The sequence below is a fragment of the Coccinella septempunctata genome, chromosome X (genome assembly GCF_907165205.1).
Source record: "Coccinella septempunctata chromosome X, icCocSept1.1, whole genome shotgun sequence".
Taxonomy (NCBI): domain Eukaryota; kingdom Metazoa; phylum Arthropoda; class Insecta; order Coleoptera; family Coccinellidae; genus Coccinella; species Coccinella septempunctata.
Window position 1 is genome coordinate 21741484 of NC_058198.1, and position 25902 is coordinate 21767385.

Below are 25902 nucleotides of genomic sequence, written 5' to 3' on the forward strand. Positions count from 1 at the left end.
ATGAGATATTAATTATTCTGCTGCCTCTTAAATGACTAATGTGGGGGGGGGGTTAACAGTCGACAATTATTGGATTTTGGGCTGGTCTATGTACACCAGGTATAGGTATATAAGCAGCTCCTGACTAGCCATCAAACAGATCATTCTCTCAGCTTGTTCGAGATAGTTCAACTGAAGATTTGTTAATATTTGTCGTGTTGACTTGAGTGTTTTTTTCTTTCGTCGAAATATTTTATACCTATTCGTTCAGAATAATCATGGCAGAGTCTGTTGAAAATTTGGTAAGTAATTTTTGTTATTTCGATAATTTTCGGTACCACCAAGATTTCAGTTGTCGAAGATTTTTATTCCTGACTGCATTTCATTTCGAATTTTTGATATTGCGATTGAATATCGGTAAGAACATTTCGGTTCCTACATTTTTGTCTTGCAGTATAGCGAGAAAACACATTGAGTGGAAACTTTCAAAGCCTCATGAACGAAATTTTTCCGAGATTGAATTGCTAGTTCACTAAAAATGGTGAAGTATCTTTTGAGTGTAACAGGTTTTCCTTTTTGTGATTTATATTAGAAGTAACCAATGGAGTTACGCGAGTTGAAAGTTATATATGATTTTGTGAATATTCAAATCATGGGAAAAATAGCAGTTTGAAGTAGTAAACTAAAATATTAAATATTTTTTCGCATTTTCCAAGGCTGTACATTAATTCTCTCTCCATATGGTAGTATCATTATCGAGGAAATTCATTAAAACCTTGACTAAGATGTCATTTTGTTGTTGAATAATGTTTGATCATTTTTGTTCTTACGTCCATGAAAAGAAACTTTTGAAAATTCATCAAGGTTTCTAAGCATTCAGTAAATTTTCGTCATGTCTTAACAGTTGTTTGGCTGATAATATTCTTTCGTCAAGTTATTTACTGAATTTTATTTATTACAGAAAGTACAAATTGTCAATTAAGCAGAAGCAGAGTCATCCAGCGAGGAAGATGAGAGGGAGGCCTGGGTGTCCAGGTATGAACCCACAGTGCCTAGTGGGGAATTTACAGCGCTTCACGCAGCAGTGGAGAATAATGATTTGGAGGGAGTAATGACGCTTCTCCAAAAAGGAGCCTTCGTGAACATTCATGATGATTATGGATGTACTGCATTGGATATGGCACTCGAGTTGGGGCATTATCAAGTCATCAGACCTCTGGTGGAATACGGCAGTGAAACCTTCATTATTATGAACCACCTTCAGAGGCCATTGAAGTGGGACGAATGCCTCAACGAGCTGATCAAATCCGGGATCAGCATCACGAAGGCTTGCTTCGGACGTACGCTCCTTCAGAACATATTCCGGGACGAACCGAAGAACATCGAATTCATCGAAAAGTTGTTGGATTTAGGGGCCGACATCAACTGCTTTGACTATCGGAAAGATGGCCTTATCCACTCCATGGCAAACAGCCTGATGGAGAGGGAGGTTGGATTGCCCTTGCTTATGGTCATATTGAAGAGGGGTATACAAGTGGAGACCTTAAACTTGCGAGAGCAAACACCTCTTCAATTGGCCATCATAAATCGCAAGGAGTTCATGATGCAGCCCCTACTGGAATATGGTGCTATTATTGGCGATCCAACCTATAAGTACCCTACTCTGTTGGATGAGGCATACGACAGAGGGATGTTTGGCTGTTTGAAGGAGATGATAAGGCATCTGATAGTCAGGGAACTTCGAGGTGAATTCGTGGAGGAAAAACTTGAGGTAAAGATGGCTTCACCTCTTTACGTTAAGTTTTACCGGTCGTGTTTCGATGAAATTCAAGGATTAAAACTGGAGAAAATCTTGAATACTCCATAAACGTTTTATGACTTGATTTTCAAGTCCAGAAAAGTGTTTATGTTCCTGAAGGAGAAAAAAATAGTGGAGGAATTGTCCAACAGCCTCATTGCTTCCTCCTACCACTGCACCATCATTTTGGGTTGGGAACATGCCAAACTCAGGAGGCACCTTGAAGACTCCGTACTTCAAATTGTTCCTGAGGTCTTCCTTCATCTTCCCTACCCATGGGTCCGAACAATGCTGGAGAAAGTTTATGGGGTGGCTCTGGAAAATTGGTTGAACTTTTACTCTGCTTCACAAGTTCCAGTTCAACCTTGATGATTTGGTGAGTTATCCCTCATTTTTATTTTTATTTCTTAGTAGTGCTGCAGAAATCAGGAACATTTCCACAATGTGTTTCTGCTGAAAAAGTAGATATCATCATAGCATGATTTTATTCTTTTTCGTTCTATTCTATCTATCTTCGTTCAATCTATTTCATCTTATGATAATCGACAATATCAATTTTCACGTTTTATTTAAATTCTGAATTATCATTTTGTTATTGAATCTCGCTTGAATATTGTTGTTTGCACGTCCATGAATTTTATTTTTATTTTAACGAGGCTTTGAAGCATTCTATGTCGATTTTTGCCATATACAGTCCCTGGCCATATTATTAGACGCATTGATTCGATGCAAAATCTCAATTAAACACGCTTCGGAATTGGTTATTAGGTTATTGGTTTTTGAATATTGAATTACATATTAAATTGAATGTATACTTTATATATACTTTATCTGTAAATGGTTTTCACATATAATATATCCATATTCAATAAAAAATATTGATTTATTGATGATTCAACATGAAATTCTAATATTTTGCTGAGCCACCTTGTGTAGCTATGAGAGCTCCATACTATCAATGCGGAATTGTTCGGTTTGCTACATTCGATGATAATGATTTTTTCATACGTGGATTATCGAAATAACGTCTGAACCTGCAGCATGCAAGACGTCCACTGGAATACATAGTACTGATTCATACTTTAGTACTAATATTACAACATCAAAAATAAATGCCGAATAGAACAATTTAATGAGAGTCGTAGATGAAACTGACATTCTGTGGAAATGAAATTCAAATATTCTGCTTTTTCCTCGGGCAATACCTGTAAATAAAGAAAAAATCCTCAGTGCGTCTAATAAACTGGCCAGGGATTGTACATATATAAGGATTTGTTAATAATAATATTCTTCATTCTTCTTGATATTTCAATTAATTTTATTCGTTACAGAAAGAACATGAAAATGCCAGTACAAATACTGTGTAACAGCTCATTGGTGACCAAGAAGTGGAGGGGGGGTCAGTGAGAACATTGAGTGGGTACTACAGAGGAGGATATATTTCTACAGGAGACTCATATACCAACCAAAAATAAGATTGAAGGGAATATCATAAGACCACTATTGGAATACGGCAGTGATTATGGACAACCTTGAGAGGTTAATGAAGAGGGAGGTATACCTGGATGAGCTGCACAAAGGGTTGCTTTTCAAGAACCCTCCTGCATATATTCAAGATACACCGAAACATGTCGAATTTGTTGAAAAGTTAGTACATTTGTGGCATGCTTCAACTGCAACGACAGGGAGATTGGTTTGCCATTGCTCAAGGCCATATAAACGTGGAGACCCTGAACTTGAGAGAACAAACACCTCTTCAATATGCCATCAGAAATAGCAAAGAGTACATGATTCAGCCTCTACTGGAATATGGTGCTATCATAGGCGATCCAACCTATAAGTTGGTAGTACCCATAGTACCCTAGTGTGAGAGAAGATGAATCTTATACTTTGGAGAATTTCATGAACTAAGCAGTTTATCTTCCATCATGATTTGGTGAGTTATCATTCATTTCTTAAAATTGTTTTTGCAGGAATTTTTGCCCCGTTTATCTGTCTATATTAATGTATGGTTTTTTTCGTGATTTTTTGCTGACGAAATATTTCAGTCTTCAACTTTTTTGATATAAATGTACAAATCTGCCATCTGTTTTCTGATCTAATAAATTTCTCCTTTTTCAGCAAGGCGATGACTATCAGATCATTACAGGACACCTCCATCTGGCCAAATGAATTGGACCGCGTAGAAGCCATAAGAATGATACGTTGAGGAAGTATCACCATCCTTTAGAGGATTAATAAAATTGTATTCATTTTTTTGAATAAATTAATGTATATTCTGTAAAAATGCATTCTTTTTAACACCCTTAAGACATGAAGAAAACATTCTAGTAATGTTCCCGTATTGAAATCATATAATCATTCAAATTTCTTGAAATCAGTGATACAAACTTGAAGTTTTTCGGAAAAAACGAGTCGAAGAAAATATTCACTTCCATTATTGCTGAATATAAAAATTGGGAAATGCTGATACATAGTAGAAGATAAAGGGAGATTCTTGACAAGTCTTTCCTGCAATTTCTGGATCAGCTGTCTACCTCGGATCAAAAATCGCCGTATACGACCTTTTTTTCGAAATCAGTTCATTCCTTCTGTTTCGTTTTCAATAGTTCACCCCGTATTTTCGGAATAAGAAGAAAAACGGGACTGGAATTCGTAGAAAACATAGGATTCATATCTAAAAAAACTTAAGTTACAAAGAAAATCTCCGACCACCTACGCCACTGAATTGTTCATAGAAGAGTGACTCAAGAATGAACATCCGGATGCGACAAGAATTGAAAAGTCAGCATATTTGATAAGTTCACATTTCAATCTGAATATTTATCTCTCTTTACTTAAAAACCTGGCAAAGTTCTTTTCGAACCATTTTTCCCAATTTTTTTCAACTACGTTACTCCAAAAAATCGGAATCACCATCACCCTACAATTGAGGTATAGCACTAGGAAAACGGAAAAGCCATACGGAGATCCGACACTCCGGATTAATAGCGTCAGTGCGCTCAATTCGTAAGGCGTCTTCTACGCCAGAGGGAGTTGGCCCAGCTGCACCCGTCCGTTGTCTGGTTTGTCGAAGGGCTTTTGATGGACGAGCCGTCCCTCCGCCGACCAGTTGGAGTGGTCGGCCGTTGATCTGTCAGCCGTGGTGGACCTGGAGAAAACCCCGTCACCACCGTCCGATGGTCCGTGGGTGACCCGCCTACCACCGGACCTGGCAGACCGTCTCCGAACAGTACAAAATCCCTCAGAATGGACGAGGAGTCTGAAGCGGAGGGTGCAGGCATTACTGCCAGAGGGTAGAGAAGGCCCCCGTGTCCGCCACCGCTTCAGATTCCCGTTCGGCACCGTGAGCCGACTCTGGGTGCCGCCGGACTCTGACAGGACCGGGGAATCGTGAGGTAGTCCGTGTCTAGTCCCAGTGGGACTGAGGGAATCGAAAAAAAAAATTTTGTTTTAATAATCGCATACAAAATTAGTATCACACTCACCTGTCTCTTTTTCTAGAAAGAACTGACCGTTGAGGCCCCGAATTGTCCCCTATCCGACACCGCAATGGCGGAAGATAACATTGAGGTGGAAATCCTAGACCGTCTCGACAGGGAGCTGTTATTTGTGGACCCCGAGGAGGTGGTCATGCCCGATGATCCACCCAGACCGGTCCCCTTACCGTTGGGAGCAGCGAAGGCCTTCCTCCGCCCGACGCCGAATACCGCCGCCGGTTACTCCGCAACACCGTCCCCAGCGCTCGGATCGGCGTTTCGTAATTTCACATTATACATTTTGTTAGCGCATTTACTCAAAACTATTCCGGCTCTTTTCTCAGATGGAGAACGTTTGGAATTGATGGACCCTTATTCAATACTGGCAAGCGCTACTGAGTACTATACACAGAGCGCAACCAAGTATGAAACGGTATCCGATTCAATCCCCTCCAGATAGAAACCCTGACGAAGACAATAGCATATGTCCCGTATTTTCTCTTATTCAGAACGTCGATTCGCTTTGCGAACAACAGGCGTTTGACGAATTGAGAAGTCCGGGAACAGGTTCGGATCACGGCAGAAATGATGCCAGCGGTACAATAATAAAGAATGATCACGCCTAAACGGAGATTCAATGAATACAACAATAAGGATAAATTCAGATGCATATCACCCGTTGATATGAATATCAACAAGGAAAAAAAAGAAGCTTTGTTGCTCTGATCAGGTCAAATGAGACCGAAACCATGGTCAGCATCTGCTTTTCTCCGATGGGACGTACTCCATTTGGCGCCTGATGCTGGCAAATTGGCTAGTTCGATTCAGATCGTAACACTTGTTGATATTCATATCAGCCGGTGGTATGCATCAGAATTTATCCTTATTCATAAATTCATTAGAAAAAAGGATAGATGAAAGCGGGGGACCTTATGAACACTTACTCTAATTTTCTTATTTGGTTTTTTTATTGAGTTGATAACTTCATCATTACTCTATACCTGCATCGGTTTCTACTTCATAATTTTCGTATCAAAATACTGCGAAAACGCTACCTACACAGAATCGAGATTTACCAAGAGTATTTTTTTGGAGTAAAATTAATAATAATGTTCACTGGAAATTTCGATTGATAAATCTAAACTCGAAAAGCTGTTGTTCAATTCTACTTTGTACAAAGCAGGTAACAAGCTCATTCTATGCGAGTCAGATATAAAAAAAATTCATGAGAGTTATCAATTTATTATTGCAACATATTTGTACCTATAATTTTTTTTCAAAGCCCTTCACCTTGAATACGGAAGGCGATACAAAAATTTTCTTCCAAGCAAACCCCAATTATTCATCAGTTTTCTACCTATCCTAGAGAAGGGGTCACCTTTTTTATACCTTAACACCCTTCATAATCAAATCATTTATTGGTCTCTCAGGACATAAAAAATCTATTAGACAAGTCAGAAAAGATATTAAGCTTGAAGGTACATAGCATCCTCAGAAACATCATTTAAAAATTCATAAACAGCATAATAGCACTTTTTGAAAAACGAAGTTTTGACACTCCCCTTGAGTTCTCTGATATTCTGAGATCGAACATGGGAACGTAAATGATTGAATAATTTTATGACATGATACATGGGCGACATCTCAAATTTTTTAGATTTATGTTTAGATAATAAACATTACTGTTCCACTTCTCGTAATGTTGTTGTGAAAGCTAGATAATTTAGGAAGGCTTTTCTCTTTCTCCTGGATATAAAATGAAAATAGAAGATAAAATGAGTACACTATTTTGTACAAAAACTGGTCTATAGGACGACCTTGGACTTATATTATAGATCATACGCAGAATAAGTTTCTGTATAATATGAAATGGATCACGCATTCATAGTGAGGCAGGTAAATAATTAACTAATTCAGATGCATAACATCCGCAGATAATGAAATCAACGAATGTTACGATCTAAATCGAACTAACAAATGGGATTAAAGCATATGGATGCATACTGCTATCTTTGCTCTGAGAGTTAGGAAATTGAATTGGGTTGGTTCCCCTTTCTCTGCCCGCTCCTGAAATGGAATAAAAGGAGCCGGAAATTCATAGCATTTCGTTGTCAAATGAAATTTGTTGCTCTGACGAGGTCAAATAAGACCGAAACCATGGTCAGCATCTACTCTTTGTCGACGAAATGAAATTTCTGGTAATACTTCGAGCGATGGTAGTTTGTTAGTTCGATTTAGATCGTAACATTCGCTGATTTCATTATCTGCTTTCTGTATAATGAAAACCCTACAAGCATCTGAAGAATTTCCCCACAGAAGTACGTTGTAAGAAAACCAATCTGTAGTTGATATTGATTAGAGATTAAATAGGTAGCAGGTGTCTTACTCTATTTATAGCAAAATAAGAGCTATTCAATTTACTGCAAACCGAATCAATGTGATTGAACCATCTCAAATTTTTATCCAAAAAAATTCCAAGAAATTTTACAGTATCATTGGATGTGATAACTGTATTAAGGTGGCGAAGGACAGGTTTCTCAGTGCACTTACCGATAGAAAAATGAATAATGACGGTCTTATCGATGTTAATGACAAAATTATTGCTGTGGCACCATTTTACGAAAACAACTAATAAAAATCCACATCATATTTGGAGCTCTTCGAGGAAAGAAGCTCTAACAGCAAAAGAGGTGTCTTCAGCAAACCAAACTACTTAACCCATCTTTGTACACGATAGTAAACCGTTTTGTGAACAAAACTGGGACAACTCATCTCTTAGACTTTAAGGCAGGTCGTTAAGGAAATGAAGGAACACCAGAGGTCCTAAAACGAATGCCTTTGGTATTCCTAATTTCAAAGTATAGTTCAAAGTATACTCGGATGATAAATTATCCCCGACTTTGACATTTGCTGGTCTTTTTTCAAGATAACTCCCCAACCACTCCAGGAATATACCTCTGAAACCTAGGTTATAACATTTTTCTATAATAATGTTGAAAGAGAGGGTGTCAAGGGCCCTAGAGAGATTAAAGATCAATCCAGCAACATAGAAACCACCATCAAGACATTCGTATACATATTCAGTGAACTGAACAGCTGCCGACTGTGTTGAATGGCCAGATCTGAAACCGTGCTGGGAATTATTCAAAATATCATATTTGTCAACATACTTAGTCATTCTGCCGAGGATGATCTTTTCGAAAACTTTCGAAAAAGAGTTCAGAAGAGAAATTGGTCTGTAATTGGTAATATCACGCATGATATTTATTTTAAAGATTGAAATGACCGTAGCCTTTTTTAACAATGAAGGGAAAATGCCTTGGTTTACAGACAAATCGATACACTGTGCAAAATGCTGAAATATCGGGCTTCTGGTAGAGACAGAATTCGGACCAGAAATTTTAATATTTGATAAGTAAATGATAAATGGATTGACCACACTTGTACTACCCCGCCAGAAGCTCATAAATTATTAATTTTTCTTTCTCGAAGAGGTCTTCTTAATCCTTCAGATATAGTGAGTATATAAAATTTTACATTTCGGTCAAAAGTACATTCGTCTGCTGTTAGAAAGTCGAAATGTTTTGCAAAGCAAAATAAATTCAGAACGAAAGATTACAGACACTGTTATCGATAAATTTTTTTCCAATACAAATCTTTTCAGACTTAAGCACCCTGGGACTCAAAGGTATGTTGCGGAAGAATGTCACGGAATTCAAATCATATGGAAAATTACCAATATCTATTATTTGTGCCAAATGACCCCCCATGCCAAACGCTCAAATTTAGAGTTGCATAGAACGAGTGCCACAATACGACAAAAAATTAATGTATTTTATTTAGGAACTGTTGAATTTGGTCTATGTACATATTGTTATTTTCATGTAAATTTTATTGCTTTTTTATTTACACTCTTTTGTTTTTTTGTAAGAGTGTTATTATTCCTACAATCAACACAACGAAGTTGCCGGATATCTTTTTAGAGCAGGTCTGAAATCAGATGTAATATTGATGATATTCATAATCGTCATAGTGGATTAGCTCATTTATTATTGATGAAAGAAATGTGTATATAGTTCAGTCCTTGTTTCATCACACCAGAAGAATTCGAAACATGCCACAAAAACATGATTTGACTAAAATAAAGAAACTAAATTGCATGATTACCACACCAAGTGTAGCTTACACAATAGCTCCTTCACAAAGTTGAAGGTAGGTGAAATTAATTAACTTGGTTGAACTATGACTCTATTGAAATAGCGAAACAATTGTAGTGGTGGCAAAAACTTGACGGAAATAATGTAACTCAGTTTCTTCAGTTTTATTGTTTTGTATCAAGTACCCGCCATATCAATTCGATATGTTTTTATTCAATATGAAACAAAACTTTTCAGGCTAAACTGAAAATAAAATTGGTAAAATGAAGAAAGAATAAATCGAAGTAGGATTAGACTGCTTGAAACTGGTTCCGTAGGTTCTAAATTTGGTCGGCTTCACATTATTACCAACAGCTGATGGATATCAAGATGAGTATTTTCAATGGCTTATGAACCATTATGGGAATACCACTATTTCTCTAAATTTCTCTGAGAATAAGTGATTTTGAAAACTATTAGAAAGTTCCAATCCATCTGTGGAAGCTATGTATTTCATGGTAAAATGTTGAGCCGAACCATACAGGATACTTTCGTGGTCTTCATACAGAGAATGTCCCCTGGGTAATATTTATTCGGTATTGATCCACTACTTCAACATATTAATGCTCCTTTCACTATTACTTCCGATGACGTCCATTGACCAATAAGAATCTGCTCTTTTCTCACAGGAATATCGGACCATCATTGTAAGTTTAGTAGGTAGCAGCAATCTACACCTGGCGAAGAACACCTAGGCAGACTCTCCGTAGATATGATCAGTGAGTGAACCATAACACCGTTTATTTAGGAACTACATGAATGTACATTGACCTTAAGCAACCTGTAAGGCACCGAAAATTAAACTATGAGACAAATCGCAGTGTTCCCTATTACTTGCCATTTATTTATTAGGCTGAAGAATGTGGACAGATTTACATAATATAATTTTTTTTTATCAAAGATACCTTGTGTTTGGTGATAGAAGCCTCATAAATTAAGTTTGGATCTACAGTACCGATTACAAACCTAACAATAGGTGAAAGAAGAAAAGAGATCTCTCGAATTCCAATAATGATCCAATAAGTTTTTGTACATTATGCATGTTCAAACTTCAATCTATCTGATTACAAGGAACTAGACAACAGTAACTCATATGAGAATGAGGTGAGGTGAGTTAAATAAATTTCTTCAAATTAATCTATATTTAAAACTCACGTGTTGAATTTTATTCCATTTTGATTGGGATTCAAATGATAGCACTTCCCAGAAAATTATGTAATTTGCTAGCGCGTTATTCAATTCATAGCAATAAGATCAAGATGACGTTTATCCACTATTGCTTGGTTTTTTATTGAACTTGTGAATTAAAAATAAATAATTCACAGAGTGGATAAACGTAGTTGCTAAGGGTGGAATAATGTTGTCTCAAAATGTCAAAACGTCGAAACTTTAAAAATTATTTGCTAAGCGCATTATATTCATTAAAAGGAAAGATTCATAAGATAATCGTCACAAATCTGATTTCAGCTCTTCAAAAAAGAGAACTTTTGAAAATATCATCGAAATTATGATCATTACCTAGATTCAACAGTCCCTATCGTGTATCATAAGGAATAGATGTAATTAAAAGTATAAGCGCCCTAGAAAGTGTAAGGCTAATGATTATATATAACTCAAGGTTTCCTCTTGAAGTTTTTAGAAGGATAAATTTTCCATATCCCGATAAAAATAGATTAGACTCTCGTCAGTCTCGTTAAAATCAGTTTAATCATCGTTTTAAGTTTTTGTTTCTTTTTGTTGCAATTCAGTATACAGAAATGCCGTAAGAAAGAACAATTTTTTGGATATAATTCAGGAAGATGATGGCCTAAATGCAGCGGACTTGATTGTTTATGGCATTCCCAGGAGAAATAGGAGAATATGATACAGGCTCGGGAATATTATACCAGAGTACATTATATTCATAGCTTTCATGACAAATTGTTCTACAAATTAATCTGCGTCAGTGAGGATGAACTGAATGTGTAGTAGCACGTTGGCGCACGTCAATGTTTTACATCCAAACAAGGCGATTTTACGTAGGGCTATTCGGATAAAGCAAAGATTATAGAGAATAACTAACTCTATAATCTTTGGGATAAAGCTCATTTTGTCTCATTTGCACAAGCAGTTATTGAAGGGAGTTCTTTGAATAAGTGAAACAGTCATCTATTTCTTCTCCTTGTGAGTAAGCAAATGCCGAAGATTTTGAAGATTTATGATTCTAATCCTAACCTACAAGTTTCTGGAACTCTTGTCCGATGCTTTGACTGCTTATAATATATAACCGTTTAAAACATTGGATACTAGATATTTTCCAGGTTGCAATTAATTATTTGGATGATTATTATATGTTGGTTTTCTCGCTGATAACAGTATAGTATCATTATTATCGGAATTCGAAAAAAATTCGAAAAACTTTCGAAAACTGGTCGGTTGCTGAAGTTTTTAATGAAAATGCGACAAAATTACCCCCATGAATACTTGGCCCAAAGTTTCACAAGTTTCTGTAAAGATGAATACAAATTACATCCAAAACTACTCCCCCACCCCCACTCTGAAGTTGAATTATCTTGATGCAGTAACAAGTGCAACTAAAAACCGTTGCTCTGGGTTTTTAATGGAAATGGGTTGTTACCAACATGCCGAACGCGACATATAGGGTGAAATATTTTGTTCCTCAAAAATACCCCCCCAAAAACCCTTTGAAGTTGAACTATCTTGATACAGTAAAAAGTGTAAAAAATAAACCTTTGCTCGGGGTTTTTTTATGGTAGTTGTTACCAACATACCGAATACGATATTATAAGGTGAAATTGTGCATCAAAAACTACTCCCCACCAATGAGAATCTAGATCATGATTTGTAAAAAGATGAACTCCTCCTATTCTGCTATTTGTAGAATCAAAAAACTGTTTCCTCTTGAATCTCTTCTTCAGGTGTATTACTTTATGTGTTACCCTCATATGACTTACAATTTCAGGGACACTAACAGGTTTCTTAATTCTGAGAGTTGGTGAAGAGGAAAAGATTGTGTGGTGTTTTTTCTCTGTGTTGTATTGTTGATTCACCTCGGTTTTTTGTCATTGTTGGGCATTGTAGACTTTGATAATTAAAAATAAGATATGAAACACTTCTCTATGGTTTTTGTTGTGTTGAGTTGACGTTGACATTTGTCGCGTTTGACTTTCTGGAAATTTCTTTTAAGAACTGACGGATTATCCTGACTTGAATATTGAATGCTTGAACGTTTGGCTAATTTAAGTGAGTTTACTCTCATTGGCTGATTCTTTGCAAATATATTGACCCGATGACTTTTTTGTGTTGGTCATATGATTTCATGGAACCCATTTGTAAGTCCTGTTTTTTAAATGAATTCAAACATCTTATAATCCAGGCAACTTACAGTTTTTCTTTTTGTTATTTCTTTTTGTAGATCTTCATGGTTTTTTGAAAATGGCTGATGCCGAAATATGTAAAACCTAGATAAATAAAAAAAAGGTCCACATCTTCGAGGAGTTTTAAGACTTTATTCCCCTTCTATTATTCTCATTTGGGGCGGTACGTTCCAATTACAAGGGTTCTCATTTGCCAGAAAAAAATTATTACGATGATATAATATTTAGCATACAGCCGCGAACGTTCAGTCGACCTTATTTTTCCTAAAAATGATATGAACTTGAGAAAACTATCAAGTCACTATTCTTACTCGACTAGAAACAGTGACGTCTTAGTTCTTCGCGGAACAGGACGTCGAAGTTCGCACCTACCTATCAAAGAATTATTATGTTCAATCATTTACCAATCTCTATAAAAAGTTAGAATATCAGCCAATTCAAGAAAATACCATAAAACGTTTTATCGTATAAAAGTTACCATTCCGTAAGTGAATATTTGAAGGATGAAGAGTTAGAATTATAATTCAAAATTATTTCTATTTTGTGTTATTTTTGTTTTGTTTTTGCTTTGAATAAGTGCTATTATTAGTTTGCTTTTTTGTCTTCTTAACTATGACCTGTCCTATACTTGTTTGTCTGAAAGGATCAATAAATGCTATTATTATTATCTACAAGGAAATGCCGCAGATGGGCTCGCATTAGTTGAAATGCCAATTCCAAAAAGAAATCATATTACTAGCAGTGGATGTGATGAATATTCCCTAATAAATGAGCTCGCAAAAAAGGTTTCTGTTCTCTTTTACCACTGAATAAAGAATAGCTTTATGTTTCAAAAATTTTAAGTGATTACAGAAATACACTTTAGGTTCATTGAGACGTCGCGTTTTCTCACCAGTTAACTGAAAAAAAAGACAACGCTATGTGCAGAAGAATTTTGAGAGTTAGTTATTTAATTTTGATAGGCGCATAGAAAGTGTTTATTATGTGGGGCTTCTGAGTCAGAAATAATTTTGTTTTCCATAGAACCCCGAAAGGTAAGGAAAATTGTTCTTTCAAACCGTCGTTTGAACCCAAGATATTTTAAGAAAATCTATATTTTCTTTCGCGGGAATCAGTTGTGGATGCAACTCTGGGTTTGAGATAATTTGTTGTTAGAAGGCCTCAACAACCATTCCAATTTTACAGAAACTCAACCGAAATGCTAAACCCATGGCTTGGGTAATCCTTTCTGAACATTGATCTTCATGATCTTTCACTTCGTGAATTTGGGAATATATAGGTGTAGTTGATTAAGATGAGATGGAAGCCGCTAATACTTCATCACAGAAGCCTAAATCTGGTGAAATAATCGAATTTTGGAGTGGATTGTCCGGTGCTTGATGGCAACTATGTCCATTAAACATACCATCTACTTTTTTCTGCTTCCCAAAAAGCCAATTCCAATCTGTCATTTTCTGATCGATTTATCTGCGTGGTCGATTCGGCGGAGACATTTGATTCTCCGAGGCCCAAAATCCTTTCAAATTTTTCATCGCTGAGTTGACCATGACGATCGAAAATCATTCCCAAGTTGTTAGACATGAAAGAACCAGATTGATTGATATTATTCGATTCAGCAAAGATTTTGGCTTCTTTCAGACGCTAAATCTTTTCGAATTCCTCTTTGCTGAGTTGTTGTGGTGATGGCTGAGGTTCTGAAGTTATTCCGAAGATGTCAGACACTCAATAATCAGAGACTCTGGCTTTTTCCACACACAAAATCCTTTCGAATTCATCATCGCTTAGTTGGGGAGCAGATTGCTTTGATCCGAAAACTCATTCTGGTGTTTTAGGGAAATTTTGGATTATTACTCTAGTTTAATTGAAGGTTCGAAAAACCCGGAGAACTGACCTGTATACTTGTATACCTATTCTATTGCTATTCATTTCGGACTATTTCATAATTAATGATGTTTTTCCGTCTTTATGGCATTCCTAAAATAATAACCTGTGTCAATGGACTTGAATCTAAAAATAGCGTAGTACAAGATTTTTGCAGAGTCCATCAAATTGACATTCATTACTAATTACAATCCTAATTCGAATGCTCTAGTAGAAAGATTCCATTCAACCCTGATCAAACAAATGAGAATTATTGAATCTAAAAACTCCACATTCCAAAGTAAATTGGCACAAGCTTTATTGAGTTACAATAATTCAAATCATTCTAGTCTAGAATTAACACAATTAACAAGGCAGATCTAAATTATTCTTTACCAATCGAACAAACTCACAACGAGAAAATTCAAATTAATGTTGAGAATTATATCGAGAATTTAAATGATATAACGACACACTTGGAGAAAAATCAGAAGAGGGCAACCGAAAAGTTAGATGAATTAAATGAAAAACGTTCAGCAGAAAGTAGTTATGAACTGAATGGAAACCCCACTTTTATAAAAAATCCAATCACGCGTTAACTCGAACCCGTGTACAAAAATGTTAATGCTCGCGAAATCGATACACATAGAATTCAGGATAAGAAAAATAAAAACATTTATCATAAGAAAATTTCAAGACAAAGAAAAAAGTAGTTAAATATTTTGTTTCAGATCAAGATGAAATACGTCACATTTATTTTCTTAATACTCGAGACAGTAGAACTGAAAACAAACCTCAATTAATTACAATTATTCCCTTAGAAAATAATATCCTTCCGATTTTATTAGGAAAAACCTAAATTACAAAAAGGCATAAAAAATTGATTTATCATATTGATTTGAGCTAAAATTCAAGATTTAATAATCAAATATCAAAAAGAAATTGATCATTTCAAAAATAAACAACTAAGGTTTTCTCAGACAGCACATTATCAGTATTTACAACATTCAAATTCAATAAATGTAAAAACATTAGAAGAACTTTTAACTCAGAGAATTCGAGAAAAAAGAGGATTGATTAATGTTGGAGGCAAAATAACGAACATATTATTTGGAACATTAGATTCTGAAGACGAAGAGCTTTACCAAAGTTATTTTGAAAGTATAAAGAAAAACAAAGGGACACTTATGAGGAATCATAAACAAATTGCTACTATTATATAAATAACTTGAAAAATAAGTACATTGATAAATTTCAGAAACAGAAAATTTCAAATTGCTTCGTACTGTACCTCAACTAGAACGTATTGAAGAAATGCATCTCATGACTGTTGAAATTGTAGACATCAAAAATATTTTGAATGAGATTCAGACAGCAGTGAGCTTTGCAAGACTACACATCCTTCATGAATCTATTCTCCCTTGCCATTGAGAATTGAACCCACTCGTTTAATACTCAATGGCCATACCAAAGTCATTTTCAAAGAAAAAACATTGTTGTTTATAATTTCAATTTCAACGGTTTATGAAGAAAAATATAATCTATACAAGTTTTACTATATACCTCAACGGAATTTGTTCCTTCCTTTCACAAACCCCTATATGCTCACTCGAGACGAGGAACTAAGATGGTCCACGAAGCAATGTCATCAAGTAGAAAAAGACTACCTCTGTGATCAAGATTCCCTCGACAGGACTCCAGAATGCATGGAAAATGTATACCATTTTACTCCGCCAATGGCTATAATCCAGTCCAAGTGTATCATTAGCAATAATCAAAAGGAAATTTACCCCATCCAAGTTAAAAAAGAAGAAAAATACATAGTTTTACCAAAACCTACATTTTTCAATAATCACTCCAAGGAAGAAGAAAAAGAAGACTTCGAGGATGAAGAGATTCCAGATATACATCTAGAAGAAATTGAAGACTGGAAACGGAATTCATCGATATCAGCATTTATGATTATTTTGATTCTCATAATAATATGGCGTCGAATGAAAGTGACGCGGAAAGTGAGGCTAGTGAAAGTGGTCGAAAAAGTGGAAATTCTGGAGCAAAAATATACAAATGTTGCTCCAAAACGAGCAAAAATTATGTGTACAAATATTGCCTATCTCTATTCCATGAAAGTTGTGCAAAAAGAATTAAAAACGTGACTTTCGAAAGTGAATCAGTACTGATTTGCTGTGAGGAATCATGTCAAGCTGTTAAACAACGAAAAGAGCATATTGCAGTAGTAAATGCAGAAAATCAATATTTGAAGAAACTTCTGAAGGAGGTTCAAGAAAAAAACCAAATTCTAATAGAAAATAATTCATTACTACGAGAGAAAATCCAAACAATGGAGAAAAACACACAAAAAACGTATAAACAAGTGGTGAGCCAAGGTCATACAAAGATAGAACAGCGCATACAGAACAGAGAGAACAAGTCCCAAACAGTAAACAAGAATGGAAATACGGAAAAAGGAGGAAGAAATATAAAAATTAATGACAGTGACAATCCAAATGATACACATGAACTACAACCAGAAACATCTAACTCTGGAACACAAAATAATATTACATTACGAAGTTCTGTGGCCGCTGCTACAAAAACGGGGACAGAACAAACAATAACGGAACAGATGTTACCGTCAGTCATCAATCAAATTCACAACAACAAAACATCCGAAATAATTAATATGGAAAAAGGAGACAGCAAAGAGGATTTCAATTTGGAAAAAAGAAGGCGAAAACCAAAACTGATGTATGGAAGAGGAGAAATCGAAAACACCAAATTTCAGAATTTTCAAGGAACTAAAAGATCAACTGAAGAGAAAAAAGCTTGGCTATTTCTTTCAAGAATTAAGGATGATGTAGAAAGTGAAACAATAAAGGACTACATACGGGAGAAACTTGAAGTGGAAATATCTACAATCTATGTTAAGGAAGTGACTTTGAAAATTCCCAGGAAAGACAATAAATGTTTTATAATAGGTGTAAACTTCGAGCATAAGGATAAAATCTATGATGCAGCATTATGGCCCTCAGGGATAGCCTTTAGTCGTTTTGACTTCAGAAGAGGACATCATTTTTTGGAGCAAACAAACCTAAAAAATTAGATATAAAAGTACAACATGAATTGGAAATAATCCATCAAAATTTACAATCAATAGGAAATGCCAGAGATCAACTGGAGTTGATGACAAAAGATAGGAAAAAACTGGGTGTTCTGTGCTTAACAGAGCACTGGAAAACTTATGATCAGTTAAGAAATTATGCTATACCAAATTTTAGACTAGCAACTGCATTTTGTCGAAACAAAAATGAACATGGTGGTAGTGCTATATATGTCAAAAATAATATCAGATTTAAGGTGAGAGAGGATATAATGAGGATGTCAATTGAGATGGTAGTGGAAATATCAGCAATTGAAATTATCTTAGGTACAGAAGCATCTTTAGTATTAGCAATTTATCGGCCATCAGGTGAAGCAGACATTTTTTTCGATACACTTGAAAAAATATTAAATGTTTTGAGTGGAAACAAGAGAATTATTATAACGGGTGATTTCAACATAAACATGCTGAATCAAAATCACAGCAATACACAAATATTCAAGCAACTCTTGTACTCATATGGTGTAACTCCAACGATTATGGAACCTACAAGAATTACAGCAACTACAAAAACTTGTATCGATAACATCTTGACGAATTATACAGAATATGAAGCGGGGACATTTCCAAACCATATGTCAGATCATAATACCACCCAAACCATTACTTTAAAATGGAGAAGTACTGAAATAAGTCGGAATTACATATATAAAAGAGTTGTAAATGAGTATACACTGTCAGTCCTCAAAGAAGAACTTAAAGAAGAAAAGTGGGATGGAATTTGGGAAATTCCACAAGAAAATGTCGATGAGCAATGGAACTCTTTTTTGGAAAGCTACACAGAACACTTCAAATATGCTTGTCCATTGAAAAAAATTGATAAGGCACACAATACAAAGAAACTATTGAAAATGAAACCAAATGAGGAGCAGATTAATTGTAAGAAAAAGCTTGACATACTTTATACCCTCAAGACTTTCAATCAAAGCTATAATGAGGATTACAAAAAAGTGAAAAGGGAATATGACTCTATCTTGAGAAAACAGAAATGCCAAGTATACAAAGAAAAAATACTTACTTCAGATAATAAAAGCAAAAGTCTATGGCAATGTGTGAAGGATATCAAAGGAGCGGAAAGCAGAGAGTCAATACGGTTAGAGGGAAATCCAAAACAAATAGCAACTGATTTCAATCATCATTTCTCTACAGCGGCATTAGAACTCATAAACAGAATGAGGGATGTTCCTTTCACACATAATATTGAACGTGTAACTGAAAAACTCATCTTCAGACAAATAACTGAGAATGAGGTGCTATTGGCTTGTTCCAAGTTGAAAAATAAAGATAGTTGTGGCATAGATGGTATTTCTAATAGAGTTATCAAGAGCTCCATAGACTTAATACTTCAACCACTAACATATATTATCAACAATATGCTAACCTATGGAATATTCCCACAGCAATTAAAAGAAGCAAAGGTAATACCGATTTATAAGAAAGGAGATGCTAATGAAATGTCTAATTATAGGCCGGTTAGTATATTACCATCCTTTTCGAAAATATTTGAATTGATAATTGCAGATCAACTTCTGGAATTTCTCTTGGAGAAAGATATATTAGCATCCTCACAACATGCCTATATTAAAGGAAAATCAACAAATACTGCCATTTATGATTTCATAGTAGAGATAGTGGAGGCATTTGAAGAAAAAGATCTGACCATGGGCATTTTCCTAGACCTATCAAAAGCTTTTGATAGCCTATCACATCAACATCTAGTGCATAAAATGGAACAACTTGGGGTGAGAGACAAGTCATCTGATCTGATAAATTCATATCTACAAAATAGAAAACAATACGTTTACATAGAGAAACCTGAAGGGCAAGCTTTATCAGATGCTGAAGAACTGAAACTAGGAGTACCACAAGGAAGTATTTTGGGGCCACTATTATTCATTATCTATCTCAATGATATTGAAGATTGTATCAGGAATAAGAACTTCACATCTTTGACAAATTATGCAGATGACACAAATATTCTTATCAAAGCAAAAGAATATAATGAATTGATACAGAGGACATCAGAAGTGGTGGAAAACATCAAAGAATGGTTTTTAAAAAATAAACTGCATATGAATGAGGGGGAAAACTAATGCAATACTGTTCAAGTCTACACATTCAACTTTTGAGATCCCAAAGGAGGTTATGATAACAGCAAGAACACAAGAACTAACTTCATTCACGAAGTTTTTAGGAATTTACGTGGATGATACACTGAGGTGGGAGGAACATATTTCAAACCTGGGAAGCAGCCTGGCCTCAGTCTGCTACTCTTTAAGTGTACTGGCGAGATATCTGGATAACTTCTCCATGAAAACCATCTATCATGCGGTATTTGAGTCAAAAGCAAGGTATGGAATCATGTTTTATGGCCATGCACCTAAATCAATGCAAATATCCATCCTCCAGAAAAGAGCACTCCGAATTATTCTCAAACTGGGATACAGAGAATCATGCAGAGGAAAATTTAGAGAAAATGGAATTTTGACTATCACAGCAATGCACATACAGGAATGTCTGATTTTTGTATTCAAAAACAAGAACCTTTTTGAATTGAACTCATCCAACATATATAACACAAGGAAAACAAATCTAAAATATCCAATTCACAGAAGAACATCTACAGAGAAAGGACCCAAGTACAAATGTATAAAATATTTCAACATAATGCCAGACACAATAAAGAATGAAACTAGACTAAAGAATTATAAGAAACAAATATACAAGATGCTGCTCAACATAGAACCCTATAATGTTGAAGAATTTTTCAACGCGGCTAAAGATTGGAAGGATAATACAGCTGGATAGCAGACTCTGTGCTTTTGATTTTTCTTTTTTGACGTAATTTCATTTCAAAGTTTACTTTAACATTGTAACTTTTATCTGAAATAAATATTATCTTATCTTATCTTATCTAATTTTAACAATAATTTGGGTAATTTGTGAAGTTTTTCATAATTTTAAAGCTACACCTCAAAGAGGTGATACCTTTATCCAAAGGGGGGAGGAATTATGTAATCGCACCCCATACTAATTCAATGTAATTCATCCAGATTAACCATAAGCATTGTATATGACTATGTTGCAGCCTGCAAAGTCCGCAGTGAACACCTGCAGTGCTGAGTCACATCCTATAGATAAGATATTTGTATAAAAGCATCTTCTTCCTTGATTTCAGGGAAGAAATAGATCTAGAGCCTTAGTCGATAGTCAGTAGTTCACACAGAATATTCAAATATTCTCTATTGTAAATAAAGTGTTTTTTAAAAACCAACTCTTCAACCTAAAATTCATAATTATATATTGTATAAGTTTATTCTTATACAACTCTGTCGGTTTGAGTTTTCGTATTGAGCTGGCGTGCTGTCACCTCTGGAAAAGTATCACGCTAGATGATTCACGTAAACCAGTGGTAAGGTTGGAAAGATCGGCTCTTATTAATGAAATGGTTCGTTCGCGAGCCAAATCTACAGTGAATGATGATATCGAGTACGATGATAGAAATCAAGGTCAACCGATTATAAGTGATTCACGTATACCGCCGGTAAGATTGGAGAGATCTTCTCTTATAGATCGAATGATTCGCTCTTCATCGATATCTATAAATGACGAGGCCGCAAAACGAATCGAGGTGATTTACGTGTACCGGTGGTAGAATTGGATAGGTTTTCTATTATCGAGAAATCGATTTCCTATCGATCCGAATCTATAATCGTTCATAGGAATGACGACGACACGAATAACGATAGCGATGATAATAGGATTAGAGACGAAACGAAAACGACGAATTCGCTTAGTAGTTACGATTAGAGAGGTCTTCTCCTATAGAGCAGTTAATTTGTTCTGGAGAGTTAGCTACAATTATCGTCGATAGGGCCAACGAAAATATGAATTCTAATTCGACGGTCGCATCAGAAGGTGATGACAATAATACAGAAAATGTGATATTTGAAAATTCTTCGTTAGTTATTACTACTACCACCGATGGTAGTGTCGATGATACATGTACACGAAATTCAGGTACGCCGAAAGGAAGGACTCGTAGACAATTCCGCATCGTATCACTTATAGAAATTTAATTACCTTTGGATCGGAACGAATAGAATTATTGTGTAAGGATCCGCATAAATGTGGCACGTTAAACGGTTTATGCGCAGTTTGTGGTGCTCTATTTTGTACTCAAGAAAATATTACTAGAACGCATGAGCATACATAGTGTTGCAATGGAGGTGCGTATAGTTTACCACCGTTAAGTCCTCGTCCTTTAGAAATCAAGAATTTGTATACTAGTAGCCATTCTTGAGCTATAATATTTAGTTTGTTTGCTGTGGCATCGTTTAAAACTTCTAAACCGATACCTCGAAGACAGGATCAAGGTCATTGGAGTATTTCGATATGTGGGCAAATTTACCATTTCTACGATCCACTTCCTAATGCGCAAGATTTTGTAACAACCACACTTTATCAGATGTATTTTCTCGATGACGAAGAAGCGATACGAAGAAGAAACGCTTTCGCAGAAGGAAGAGGGTTGGATTCTGGACTCGTCAGTCGGATCGAGAGACGCATAATAGATGCATTCGTGCTTACAAAACTATGGGTGAAGAATTAATAGAGAGAAGACGACAGAATATGGAAGTGGATAATATAGTTATCGGTACTATTAAGGAACCGAATATAAATGTTCTTGCGGCGATATTCGAGGGATCCGAACCGCCCATGGATGTAGATTTCGTATTGTATCCTCATAGAGAAGACGATTCCGAGTCGCGCAATAGACATCGCGATATAAAAATTCTTGATCCGATGGCGGATCCGTATATCCATTGTTATTTCCTTGCGGTGATTATGGCTTTCACATTGGGATCGAATATAATGAGAGACCTAATAAAACGACACGGAAAACCGTAACCATCCATCAATATTACAGATATAGGTTATATTTTAGAGATACGTTTTCGACCATCCACCACGGCGGTAAATTGTTTCAGCAATACACAGTAGATGGTTGGTTGAAATGCGAGATGGTTCGTTTGTGGTGGTACAGAGAGAATCAGGCGGATTTCAGTAGTACCACTGAAGATACTCTGAGACGATGTAATATGAAGAGACCGGATCACGTTGGTAGAACGGTTATTTTACCTGCTACATTTTTCTGAAGCGAAAGACGTCGCATTAGACACTAGAGGAATCGATCGCTATTGTTTCGGAAATCCCGATCTTTTTGCAACGTTTTCGTGTAATCCCCATTGGCCAGAAATGAAAAGTAACGTCGTATTGACGAATCAAAAATGTGAAAATTGTCCCGATTTAATATGTAGAGTGTTCCAAATGAAATTGAACGCATTCATCGACGATATAGTTCATAAGCAAATTTACGGTGTTGTCATAAATCATCAATATGTGATAGAATTTCAGAGGAGAGGTTTACCGCACGCGCACATCGCAATTACCTTGCATAACGACGATAAATTAATAGATGGCGATGCCGTCGATAATATTATATCTGCTCGTATACCGGACGAGATGACGCAACCACTTTTACCAATTGCTCCGTGCGGTGAATTAAACGTGGATGCGTCCTGTATGATAGACGGTAGGTGTTCTCAGTGTTAAGGCGCGTATACACAGGGGGGTGAAACTCGCTTAGAAACAACGTGAACCGCTAAAATGTGCTGACAAGGCTGCCATCTAGCGGAACGTATCGTAAACAGCAGAAATGACGCGCATGCGCGTGAAATGTAATGTCATGTCAGTGTCAAGACTGAGGAAAAAAGTAAACAACAAACACCATTTCTTTTGTGTTTATGTGTTTAAAATCCATATCCTGATACCAATATTTCACTCTTTCTTTTCATTGCCTGCTACGCATGTTGTGTACGCTCTGATAGTTTTAATTTTGCCGAGTTATTCTCCGAATTATATTCCCACAATGTCGAGATTTTGTTGTGTTCCCAAATGCATGATGAAGATTTGAGGGTTCTGGCTCCAACAAAGCGTTATGGGAGTGAAAAAGGGAAAGATATTTTGAAAGCAACAGAAAGAACAGTTTCTCAATCTATTTAAGAAGGTATGTAATCTTTCGTAACTATTGTACAAAATGTAATTGTTGGATTTTTCAGAATGTCAACCTTCAAGACAGGAAGATTCTGAAGAAATACAGTGGAAATATATTCCAGAAGGTATACAGTCTCTATTGGTATTTTTTCAAGTGTAATGTTTGGCATTATTTTTCAGAATCTCAACCTTGCTCAGTTCCGGCAACTCACATATCTAAGAAGAAAGGAGGGCCGATTGAGGAGCAGAAACATAGCTTTGAGGGAGAAAGTAATGTTGTTGAAGAAAACATTGGGTTGCCTCAACAATGTGAACAGAACAACATTCAATTTTTTTATGTCTCAACAAATGAACCAAAAACAAAAGAAGAGGGGTCGTCGATACTCTCTTGATGACAAAAAAAGGAGATAGGTATTATCCTTTCATGATTCTATTTATCTCCTCATATTTATTTCAAATTTTATCTATATTATCAATATTGTATTTATTTATTCTATTGAATTTATAAATCAGCTAAATGAATAGATCCTGTACATACAATTTTCTACGTTTCATAAATTTAGAAAATCCAAACAATCTCAAGTACTGAAGGTAAATTGTTGAATTCCTTCAAATTAATTAATTTCTGAAAAGATTGCTACTCATTTTTTATATTGATTTATAATTTTGTTTTCCCATAGGGAAAACCAAATAGAGCCTTTATAGATTGTTATATGTAATTGGAGTCCCATAGAGAAAACAGTATAGAGCCTTTACAATTTTGTTGTGAAACACATGAATTTACCTTAAGTTTGTTATATGTATTCCCCAATATTACACACATGTATTTCTGAGTATTATTATGCAAAGTTATTGTCATGTTCCAAGTAGAAATGAATATTGTATTGAATAAATTTTTTTTCATAACAGCATCATTATTCATTACTTTTTAACAAAGAATTCGAGTTTTTCATTAGATTTGGCGACAACAATCAAAGTTGTCGCCAGGTCTAATGAAAAACTCGCTGAAAACAAATATTTAAATTATTACACCAATATTTCTTACCGCCAAAAAGAACCGATAGATGGCGCTGTCAGCATTCATTGAATTTCACCGACATTAATTCCGATACGTTCAATAGATGGCGCTTTTACATGAACCAAATTTTGCCCCGATGTTGCCTATCTATAGTTTGTCTATGCGTATACATCTGAGCAAAATAGCCGAATGAGCACGCCGCACCGAATGAGCGTTTATGCAGACAATTTCTCTTTCCGACGCACGAACAGCATGAGCATGTGTTCGGAGCCGCTCCAACGGATGTGTCAGTTCAGTGCTTACGAACGCGGACGATGGAAACTTAGAAAACAGGAATCATTCCATGTTCTAAGGATGGAAAACTTGGGTTGTGCTAGTGCCTCTTTCATAATTCTGTACGAGTTGCTAAAGAAGAAGAGACGACGGTGTACTTGATGGTCTTAACAATTATATCTACAAAGAAGTCGAGACCGTAGTCTCAACAGCACTTTTTTTAGCACGACATTCAGAGTGATGGCGGCAAAATTGGGCGGTTTTCATACTATTTTATTAAATTCAAACACGTTTCTTGCGAGAAATTCATATTAAAATGTGCGCGTTCGGTTCGAGGAAAAGATGTCAACTAAACCCGTCCACACTGAGCACGAATTTTCTTTGATAGGCCGACAAATTGCGGATCGGCTCCGCGCCTCATGAGCACGTTCGGTGCGGTGTGTTTAGCCCGCCCACATCTGAATGCTCATTCGGCTGTTTTGCTCAGATGTGTACGCGGCTTTATCCGAAACCGTACAGAGAGGAGACGGCTCTCGCCGTCGGTACTTACATCAAAAGGGCCGAATATAAACGTCCCAACGATGGCAGGCGAATTTACGTTGAAGCCTGGCAACGGAGCGTTACGAATCGAAGGGTAGTTCCTTATAATGCTTACGCCTTGGCTACGTATCAATGTCACGTCAGTTTCGACGCCGTAGGTTCTTC

The 25902-nt window shown here is 35.9% G+C and overlaps 1 protein-coding gene and 1 long non-coding RNA gene across 6 annotated transcripts in view; both read left to right on the top strand.

Annotated features, from left to right (window-relative positions):
• Positions 1 to 4764, top strand: part of LOC123321460 (ankyrin-1-like) — a 72582-nt gene extending 67818 nt beyond the window's left edge. For 4 of the 5 annotated variants that reach the window (XM_044909074.1, XM_044909075.1, XM_044909076.1 and 1 more), the window contains exons 2-4: positions 941 to 2153; positions 3109 to 3713; positions 3899 to 4764. In XM_044909074.1, the coding sequence (XP_044765009.1) occupies positions 1091 to 1846 (756 nt within the window). In that variant the 5' untranslated portion in view covers positions 941 to 1090 and the 3' untranslated portion in view covers positions 1847 to 2153; positions 3109 to 3713; positions 3899 to 4764. Of the gene's footprint in view, positions 1 to 940; positions 2655 to 3108; positions 3714 to 3898 lie in introns of those variants that run through there. The other variant, XM_044909073.1, reaches the window with a different exon arrangement.
• An 18718-nt stretch (positions 4765 to 23482) lies between these two features.
• Positions 23483 to 24814, top strand: LOC123321606. The gene is made up of 3 exons (XR_006538893.1): positions 23483 to 23919; positions 23972 to 24031; positions 24087 to 24814. It is a non-coding gene; the product is annotated as an uncharacterized LOC123321606 (long non-coding RNA).
• Positions 24815 to 25902: the final 1088 nt, after the last annotated feature.